Source organism: Calliphora vicina, chromosome X, assembly GCF_958450345.1.
Source record: "Calliphora vicina chromosome X, idCalVici1.1, whole genome shotgun sequence".
NCBI classification, from domain to species: domain Eukaryota; kingdom Metazoa; phylum Arthropoda; class Insecta; order Diptera; family Calliphoridae; genus Calliphora; species Calliphora vicina.
Genome location: NC_088785.1, coordinates 7,562,239 through 7,572,319, shown reverse-complemented (window position 1 = coordinate 7,572,319; position 10,081 = coordinate 7,562,239). Strand labels below are relative to the sequence as shown.

Below are 10,081 nucleotides of genomic sequence, written 5' to 3'. Positions count from 1 at the left end.
TTTGTCATAATATTTCTGCCAATTTTTTCCAACTGATCTTACTAATTTTCAACACCAAAAATTTCAGATCATTAGAGTAAATATATAAGTCTTGATTTATGGCTAAATGAAAATAAAAAAGGCTAAAGGCTAAATGGCTAAACAAGATTGAAAAGGGCTAAATTTAGCCAGAAAAGGGCTAAATTGGCAACACCGGCTATGACTAATTATGGACCAATCGTCATAAAAATAAGTGGCATGACTAATTATGTATACATAGTAAATGTATAAATTATTTGTATTTTATTTCATTTTAATACCAAAATTTTTAAGAGAATTATGCTAGTTAAAGTGATTTTCGGAATTGGGCATTATATAGGAACTATGACTAATTATGGACCGCTCGTAATGAGAGTTCGGCTTTTATAAAACTTATTTGTGCTGAATTTGGTTTGAATAAAGTATTTATGAGAGGAGTATCCCAGTATGCAACATTTCGAGTCAGTTCTTTCTATCGAACTTATTTCGAATTAAAATCGAAAATATAAATTTATTATGATGCTCTATCCAATCTACATTTTTTAGAATATCGTATTTTAACATTTTATAGAAATGGCGAATAATGTTCGAGTTTTTTTTTTAATGTCAAATTTTATTTTTTCACAAATTGACAAATTCATATACATACATATTATTCTTTTGACAATTTGTGAGAAAATGAAATTTTATTTCTTATCCTATCAATAAAATATTCCTAAAAATATAGTTTAACACGAAAAATGGATCGAAGACGTCTTAACAGAAAAGCGCAGCCAATTATTGATGTTGTTTTTGACAATTCGAATCTTCAAAATCAGCAAACATCAGAAATATGTGCTGAGTTTATTGCATTAGAAAGTGAAAACACATCTAACGCAACATTATTGGATAATAATAAAGATATGGAATATGCATTATTTCAAGAATAAATTGCTCGATGGTATAAAGTATACGAAATTGTTCATATATTTAATCGAAATCGAATCATTTTAGAACATTTTTAATACCGAAAAAGGTATAGTATATCGATAAAAATTAGAATCAGAATAATAAACGATTTTCGACTCTTTATCGCTCTGCACTCTACTTAGGAAAACACGCACATTCTCGACATTATATCGAAGTCGATATCGATAAAATTTTACGAAAAAATGATTCATTTTCGATATAACTTCGAATCATTTTGCATACTGGGATGGGAGCTAGGAAAATTAATAAAACGATTCTAACCAAATTGTCGAATTAACTTTGAAAGCTGTAGTTTGATTGCATGGTTTACATGGACGGACGGACATCGCTTAAGCAACTCCAAAAGTGATCCTTAGCAGATTGGTATACTTTAAGGTGGGAATTGAGACAATATTCTTGAACGTTAAAAACATCAGCACTAACCAAATATAAAAACAGCTTTGAATTCGACTTATGTTTTTTTTTTCAAACAAAACCATAGGGCAAGTATAAATATTAGCCCAATTATGAATGAAAATTCCGCGGGATATTTTTTTCCTTTTTCCATTTTCAACATTGAATTGAATAGAAAAAATGGGAAAAGGGAAATAAACTTCCTCGGATTTTTTATTCATAATTGGACTGATAGTTTTAACACACACATTTTATTTCTTAACTCGTGAATATTCCCTTCTAGCAATAGTTTTTTGAAGTATAGTACGAAAACTGAAACTAAGAATTTGGAAATTACTGGAAATCGGATGACGACATGGCAATAGACGAAATTAAAGACATTACTGAAACGAGTCTTTTATCAGAACTTAACGAAACTATTAAAGTATTCAAAATCTAAAAAATCCAAAAAGGACTCCAAAAGTATGATGGAGGATTTTATATGCTTAGAAAAGAAACTGAGAAATTGGATATGCCTTACTTTCGATATCTCCAACATCTACAATCAGTGATAGAGTTTCAAGTCAAGATTTATTAAAACTAAAAGGAAAGCATTTAAATTATATTCTTTTTCAAAAGATTATTTCAGAAGATCGCCCTAAAATCCCTTATAAACACACACGTTTATATATTTATTTATTGTTTTGTTGAATTGTTATTTTTTGCCAATTTAAAATTAAAATAGAAATTATTCGGTTAATCGAATAATTTAAAATTAACCGATTAAATTTAAAGCCCGATTAATTATTTGCTCGATTAACCGATTAAACCAGAAACCCGATTAATTGAATACCTTAATAAATATGCACATAAACATTTTTAAAATAAGCATGAAAAAAAAACTGTAAAATATGCAGAAAAAAGCATAGGCAAAATCAAAAATAAAAGTTAACATAAATTTTATTGTATTACAAATTTTTTACAAATAACAATAAGTGTTTTTCTATTTTCCGAAATGAAATTATCTTTATTTGTTACAAAAAAATGTATAAAAAAAATTATTTTTTACTTTTAACACAGACAAACTGACGGACATAGCTATATCGTCTTTAAGTTTCATAATGATCCGAAATATATACATACATATAGATACATATGTTGTGGGATCTGCAACAAATAAGTATTTGATTTATGGTTGTGGGTAATAAACTCAAAAGCAATAATTATAAAAATAAAATAAATAAATAAATAAATAAAAATTGTTAGATAAAAACATATTAAATTGTTCTTATTTAAATTAAAAAAATTTCGAAAACTAAGAGATTGGACATTTTTTTGAAATACACAACTCCTTCCTATTTTGTGTTTATATGTACCTACACTAATTCGCGATATGTTTTTAGCGAAATATTCAATAAAATAATTTAATTGCGAAATTTACAAACATACATAGATATATTTAATAAAAATAATGTGGTAAAAGAAAATACATAATTATATAGTTCATAAAATGGGCTTTCAGTTAATTAATTAAGTAATTATTTTATTTGTGTATTGAGTACAAAATACAGAAATACATATGTACATACATATATGTATACATATCTGCGTTGAAATAATTTTATTTAACTATGCATATGGTGGTGTAACATTAATAAAATCGGTTGTTAAAACTGTGTCATAATACCTATGTTCTCTATATACGAACATAATATCTTATTTTGTACTTATATATCCTCCTCTCTGATTTTATTTTGATGAGTTATTATTAGATGTTGTCTGCGGTTGTTCTTGTTGTTGCTGCTGTTGCATTATACTATTATAGGCAGTGATAGACGACGGTGACTCGGACGATTTTTTCATTTTTTCACAATAGTCATTAAATATATCACGAAAACGTGTCCAGCACTTTTCGGGAACCGTTATAGCAGTGCGAAAATTTGACTTTACCTTTAATAATTGAAGAATTGTAAATATTTAGTACATATGTCTGCATGTATGTTGCATAGAGAAATACACATAGAGTGGAAACTAGTGTTGTTTTCGTTTTCACATACAGGCCAATTATGAATAAAAAATTCCCCGGGAGTTTGTTCCCAGGGAGTTTTTTCCCATTGAATTTGAATAGAAAAAATGGGAAAAGGGAAAAAAACTCAGGGGGAATTTTTATTCATAATTGGGCTGATAGTTTTTTTTACTAATACATACATACGTTCTCTCCATTTAGGTTTTTGAAAACTGAGTAAGGTCTTTGGCAATCGAGTTTCCAATCTATGTGTATTTATATATGTTAAGTTGTGTGTATGCCTGCACTTACAAATACTACAGTGCGTGGGAATTTAAAAAAGGAAATAAATCTGTAATTTCTAAATGAATAGTCCGGCGGTGTCGCAAGATTCCAATTGAAAACTATGTATGTCAATTTTCTGTTTTCGATGCCATTTAAAAAATTGTAGTACATACATATATCATGAATTCCACATCAGCCATCACAAACAAATTTACTTTGGGTCTTCCAATTTTGATAATATTCGATAGAAACATACTATGCGGACATTTCCATTTATTTTTAATTTCAATTTATAGAAAGATATGTAGTTATTGCGTGTTTTTAAATTAGGGTTGCCAGTTTTATTTTTGCAAAAAGAGGGACAATTTTAAAAATAGGTTAAAAATGGCGGGATTTTCAAAACTTAAAACGAGCGGCGTTCACTATTAAGTGCGAATGGTCTTGCATCATTGCAAGTGCAAAATTTTAAAAGTATTTTTGTGTATTTTGTTATTGGATTACGGTAAAATTTTGCATTTGCAATGATGCTAGACCATTCCCACTTAATAGGGAACTCCGCTACTGTATTTTTATAAGAGAGTTAAATTAAAGAAAATTTCGTCCTGTATAAAAAATACGTAACATGTTTTGTTCGTTTGTATGCTAATTCAACTTGATTTGGAAATTTTCCATACAAAAAATAAAAACAATATATTGGAAAATATTGGTATTTCCTGTAAACGTTTTAAAATTGCTGACTGAGTAGCTCCAATAATTTCGCAAGCTCTTGTTGAGTTTGACAGCTATACAACTATTATAAACAATTACCGACAGATTTGTCAAACTACGAAATATTGTCGTATTTCGTTAAGAAAACTTAAAAGAATGAATTCAAAAATAAAATAATTTATTATTTTTTATTTTAAAAATCTATACCCAAGAAAGAATCCGAATGTCATTCGAACTAATTAGATTTGATTTTTTTAAATGCCCACCCAGCTTAAAATAATTATATGTACATATGTACTAGCTTAACTCGGTGCGATTCACTACTCCTATTGTAAGAAAAATATAAAAAATTTTCTCCGATTTAAAAAAAAGTTGATACTTTTGTTATCTATAATTTCGTATGTTTTTACAGTGGGCAAGTTTCCATTAATTTTTTAGTTAAACTATTATACAAAGTTAGAAGACTGTAGCTATAACATTTCTTTATATATTCGAAAATAACTATGTATTTTATTTGTATGTTCTGATACCATCCAACTACGTACAATAGTATCAAAATAACTCACGCAAAGTTTTGAAAATCTCACTATTATAGTTATCCAGATATTCGATTATAAATATTTACTTAATTTTAATTTTCGGCATAACAGGACACTGGCATCAACGTAATATACACAAAGTTTAAAGACTCTCAATTCAATAACTCACAATTATAGTTCAATTGATATTCGAATAATACTACATATGTACTTAGTATGGGAGATACCACACCACTGTTCTGATCCCACCCGTTTTTATATCTTTTATTTATTTTGTATATGAGGTTCCATGTCCTCTAATAATAAACCGATCATTTTCAGCCTAATTACTAAAAATTATAAAAAAAATGTTTCAGACAAAGTTTTAAGACTCTCGCAATTTTAGTTATCTGTGTATATTGTTACGTTTTTACCTATAAAAAATGGTGGTTTATTTCTATAGTTGTAGGTGAATAAAACACGAATATGTAACACTTAACAACTATTTATTATATATTCATTTAAAAAAATAGAATTTACATTTATTTTAGCAAAAGACTAGAAAGCTACATCACAAAGTATACTTTGTGGCTACATGTGTAACAGCTATGAACTAAATTCTGTTTGCTTATATCTGGCGGATTGCCAGACTGTTGGTTTTGTAAAACAGGCAGGCCCGGTGCTGCCATATCCACTTCCTCTCCAGTGACAAAGTCAGGATCTGATTGTAACGATACTGTAGGCGTTGGACTATGTTGCGCAACATTCGTGGCAGCTGCAAGCTGACGAGCAGATGACGTACTTTGAGACGTAAAATTTGTACTTTGTTGATCAGGTAGTGTGTTGGGAATTTCTAAAGTGGTGTTTTGTTTAATATCATTTATGATGAAAGCTGATTTCAATCTGTCCGTGGATACGTATACATAATTTTCTTTGATTCGTATTGTATATAACCGCTCTGAAAGTCGTTTTACCACCTAGTACGTTTTGCCACCATGTAGGGTGACTGTAGAGGTGCCTTTATTGTGATGAACTGTTGGTGTAGGGCGCAGAAGATTAAATTATTATCGATTTGACCAAAATTATGTTGCGACAGTCTGGTCTAACATGTCCATCAACGGTACAGCTTCAGGCCATCGAGAGAATCGGTCGATCATTGTAAGGCAATATCTGTAACCCTGTATAAATGGCATCACTACGATGTCTAAATGGACATGGTCAACTCGATAGCTAAAACAGTTGATATCATTCATATACACACAAAATGCTAAGGCAGTGGTGCCAACAATTTTTTAAAGAGAAATATTTATTATTTACAAAAGAATAAAAAATATACTATTTTCAAAAAACATTGAACATTTTATAAAATCTTAATATTAATAGGCAAGTCGATTTCTTTAGACCCCTTTTACTCTCACATTATACATTTAATTTGGGCAAGAAATATACCATTTTAAAGGGATTTATTCACAGAAGTGCAGAATATATATTATATTGAAATCGGTTCAGTTTTTTTAGGAGTTATAAGCGTTTAAAGATGTTACTAACACATATGCAAAAATGTGTACATGTGAACCTTAATCTAAAAAGTAAACAAAGCAATGCGTGTTTGTTCAATTTGTTGTTGTAAACAGCGTTGCCACTCATAAAATATTTTTCCTACCAAATTTCTAATTAAAAACTACCAAAGCCTACCAAAACCTACCAAATTTAAAATATTTGAGAAATGCTATTTGGATTCGTTTCAAAATTAATAGTAAACTATATAATTATAGTATTGCTGCTATAAAATTACCCAGAGGAAGAAAGTAAATAACACTACAATCATAAATATGTTAAAATCGTTCAGTTTTCGAGATTTTATTTTTGAGTCGATTTAACGATGTCCTTCCGTACACCAAAAAATTATATTCATAATTGATCATAGCTTTCATATAAGGCCCTCTTCCGAAAATTACTTAAACGAGCATAAAACTCCTAAAAGTGTTGGTATCCCGAAAAAATTCAACACAAATAAGTTTCATATAGAAATAAATTAAGTGTCCTAATTTCCATAATTGGACATTTAAAGTGTCAGATGAAACAGAAATATTGAAGCAGTGTTTAACACATATTATTAGAAAATAAAAGTTTTGAGAGCCCTTTGGCATTTTTTGAACTTAACACTACTAAATAAATACACATTTACCTGACTAAACTAAATATTTAAGAAAATGCTATCTTCATATTTTGCAAATATGTAGTTTTATTATTTTGGCTTAATATAAGTAGTTTTTTCGTTATTATTTTAATTATTTTGTTCTTAAAAATACTTATGTATTCAGAAATATCGTAGCCTACCAAAATACGACAAATATCGGAACAAACCAACCAAACTACCAAAAGTCAATTTGTTAACTTCAAACTACCAATTTTGGTCCAATTGGACCAAAGCGGCAACGCTGATTGTAAATAAATAAGACTAACAATTAAACCGTATTAAGTGAGAGTTGTTATAGAAAACAAAGAAGAAGACTTTAGTAATTTAAATTCGCTTTAATAAATATATTTTGAAGGTGTTTTTTTTTATTTTCTAACTCCCATATGCATAAACAATTTTAAAATTTATAAACGGTTTATAAATCAAAATTTGTTTTATAAACCTTTGACAAAATTAAAAAACTGTTTATGCATATGGGGGTAAATATGTAATTGTAGATAAGTAAATAGTTATTTTATAATTGTGACGATTTTCAACGGTTTATCACAGCATGAAGTTTAATGAAAAATGGGACGGAAAAAATGGTGAGTCGCCTCCCATACAAAGTAAATAGTTATTTCTAAATATTTTGTGAAATATAATTGCAAGATTCTTCAAACTTAGTCTAAATGGCTCTTTTATAAATTTTCATAGTTTCGCTGAAATTGTTCGGGATTGGAATAGTGGGCGTGGCACACCCTATACAAAGTATATAATTAATTTCGAATATCTGTAGAACTATAATTGTAAAAATGTTTAAACTTTTAGCGAATTAATTTCTTATTACTGTGCGGAGTTTAGCTGAATATAGACGGAATTAGATTAGAGGGCATAGCACCCAAAATGGGAGAGGTCGGATAAGGATGTGAGTCACCTCCCATACAAAGTAATAATTGCAAGGTTCTTCAAATTTTGTCCGCATAGATCTCTTACCATTTTACACAGATTGGCTGAAAATGGTCGGGATTGCATTAGTGGTTATGGCGCAAAGTAAATAATTAATTTTGAATATCTGGAGAACTATAATTCTAAAAGAATTTAAACTATGTATCAATCAATTTATTACCATTCTAAGAAGGTTAGCTAAAAACGAATTTATTCCTGATTCCTGTTCGAAGTTTAGCTAAGCATGATTGGCTTAGTAGGAATGACCCCTCCCTTATAAAGGAAAGTTAAAGCAAAGCTTGATATTTACATAAAAGGTTTAAAAATGGGTGGGATCAGGTCAGTGGAGTTGTGTCTCCCATACAAAATTAGTTAGTTATTTTCGAATATGTATGTGTTATTTTCGTATTTCCATTCATATTTTTTTAATTTTACTAGGGTAGGGGTAACGAAGTGCACCGGGTTATGCTAGTAGTATATAAAAGAGTAACGTTACTGACTGATTCATCATCGCACAGCCCAAACGGCTCAAGTTAGAATCTTGAAATTTTAACTGTGGGTTAAAAACGATCCACTAAGAAGGGATTTTTGAAAATTCGGATCTTCAAAACTAATAAAGATACAAAAAAACTTAAAATTTAAAAAATAACCTGACAAGTATTTCGTACCTTTTAGGGGAGAAAACGGGTAAACACTGTATTTTGGTACTTATGTATCTTTTAAACCAATAAGCATAGAAACATATCGTATTCTTTACTTATCAAAAAATAAAAAATATAAGTTTTGTACTTTTTTGGAAATTCGAACCCTTAAGGGATAAAAATTGTGTTTATTTTTGGTACTTTTTCATAAAATATGTTTTTCTATAATTTGACAGACATACGAATATTTTATTATGAGCTCCAACAAAGATACAGTAATTTATTTGAATAAAATTTTACCACCGCAATGGGGATAAAAATAAAAAAGGTACCTAAAAGGGATAAAATCGGGAAAATACATTTTATTTTAATTTTTTTAACATTGGTTCCTGGATTCATACAAAAATTAACTAACAGGGTGTTATTTGGAACTCGAATGCCAAGGTGTATATTGGGCCAAATCCGGGTAAACAGTTTGGTACTTTTTTTAAAACATATTTTTTCTAGGCAACTTTAACAAAGATTTTAATCTTTTGAGACATGTCTGTAGCATAAACAATTTTGACAAAATCGATTATTTTTAAATTTCAAACTTGAGCGGTGTTCAAGGAGGAAAAGGGAAATTGGTACTTTTCTCCTAATGGTACTTTTTTAATATTATAAATTATTTCACTTATCGACATTAAAGTTAGCTGATATGTATCTGAGTGAAGTTAGTGTTAGGAATAGGGGATAATATTGAGGAACTGAACTGTAGGTACTTTTTTATTCTTCTAATGGTACTTTTTGAATTTTCTATAACAATGGACTTAGAAACATGAAATTAAGCGTATATGTTCCTAAGTGAGTGAGAAATCTAGGGGGAGACTTTTTGGTACTTTTTCTTTATTCGAATGGTACTTTTTGTAATTCCTTCACCAATGAACGTAGAAACATGAAATAAAGCTTAATGTAACCGAGTGAGTGAGAAACCACAGGTATGGGCTTTTTGGTACTTTTTTTTTGGTACACAAAAGGTGACTTTGGTGGTAACTTTCTTTAGCATTTTCTATAATAATGGACCCAGAAATATGAAATTAGACATTTACAATTAGATTCACAAAGGGAGACTTAATAGTACTATTTCCTTCTTCTAATTGGTGTGGCGAAGCGCACCGGGTCAGCTAGTGTATTTATAAAAATATTCACAATATTATATTGACGGTCTAAATACAAAAATCCCTAAAAATAGTAACAAAATCACCAAGTTGGTGATTTTTCTTACGGGAAAACTTACTACAAAAAACAGTACAGAACGGTACAGAACAGAAACGTTAGAGAACGCAAAGACTAATGGAGCCTTTACACAGACAGAAGGTGATACAGAATGTTCTGGTGAGAAAGAACTCTTGGCAATTATGGCACTGATGTGGACCTTGAACAGATATGTTAAACCATATAT

General features: G+C 29.4%; 1 protein-coding gene across 1 annotated transcript in view; it reads right to left on the bottom strand.

Annotated features, from left to right (window-relative positions):
- Positions 1-2,853: 2,853 nt before the first annotated feature.
- The window catches only part of Pur-alpha (Purine-rich binding protein-alpha), a 143,517-nt gene continuing 136,289 nt past the window's right edge, over positions 2,854-10,081 (bottom strand). The window contains exon 10 of the mRNA XM_065514660.1: positions 2,854-3,309. Within this exon, the coding sequence (XP_065370732.1) occupies positions 3,109-3,309 (201 nt within the window). The 3' untranslated portion in view covers positions 2,854-3,108. The remainder of the gene's footprint in view (positions 3,310-10,081) is intronic.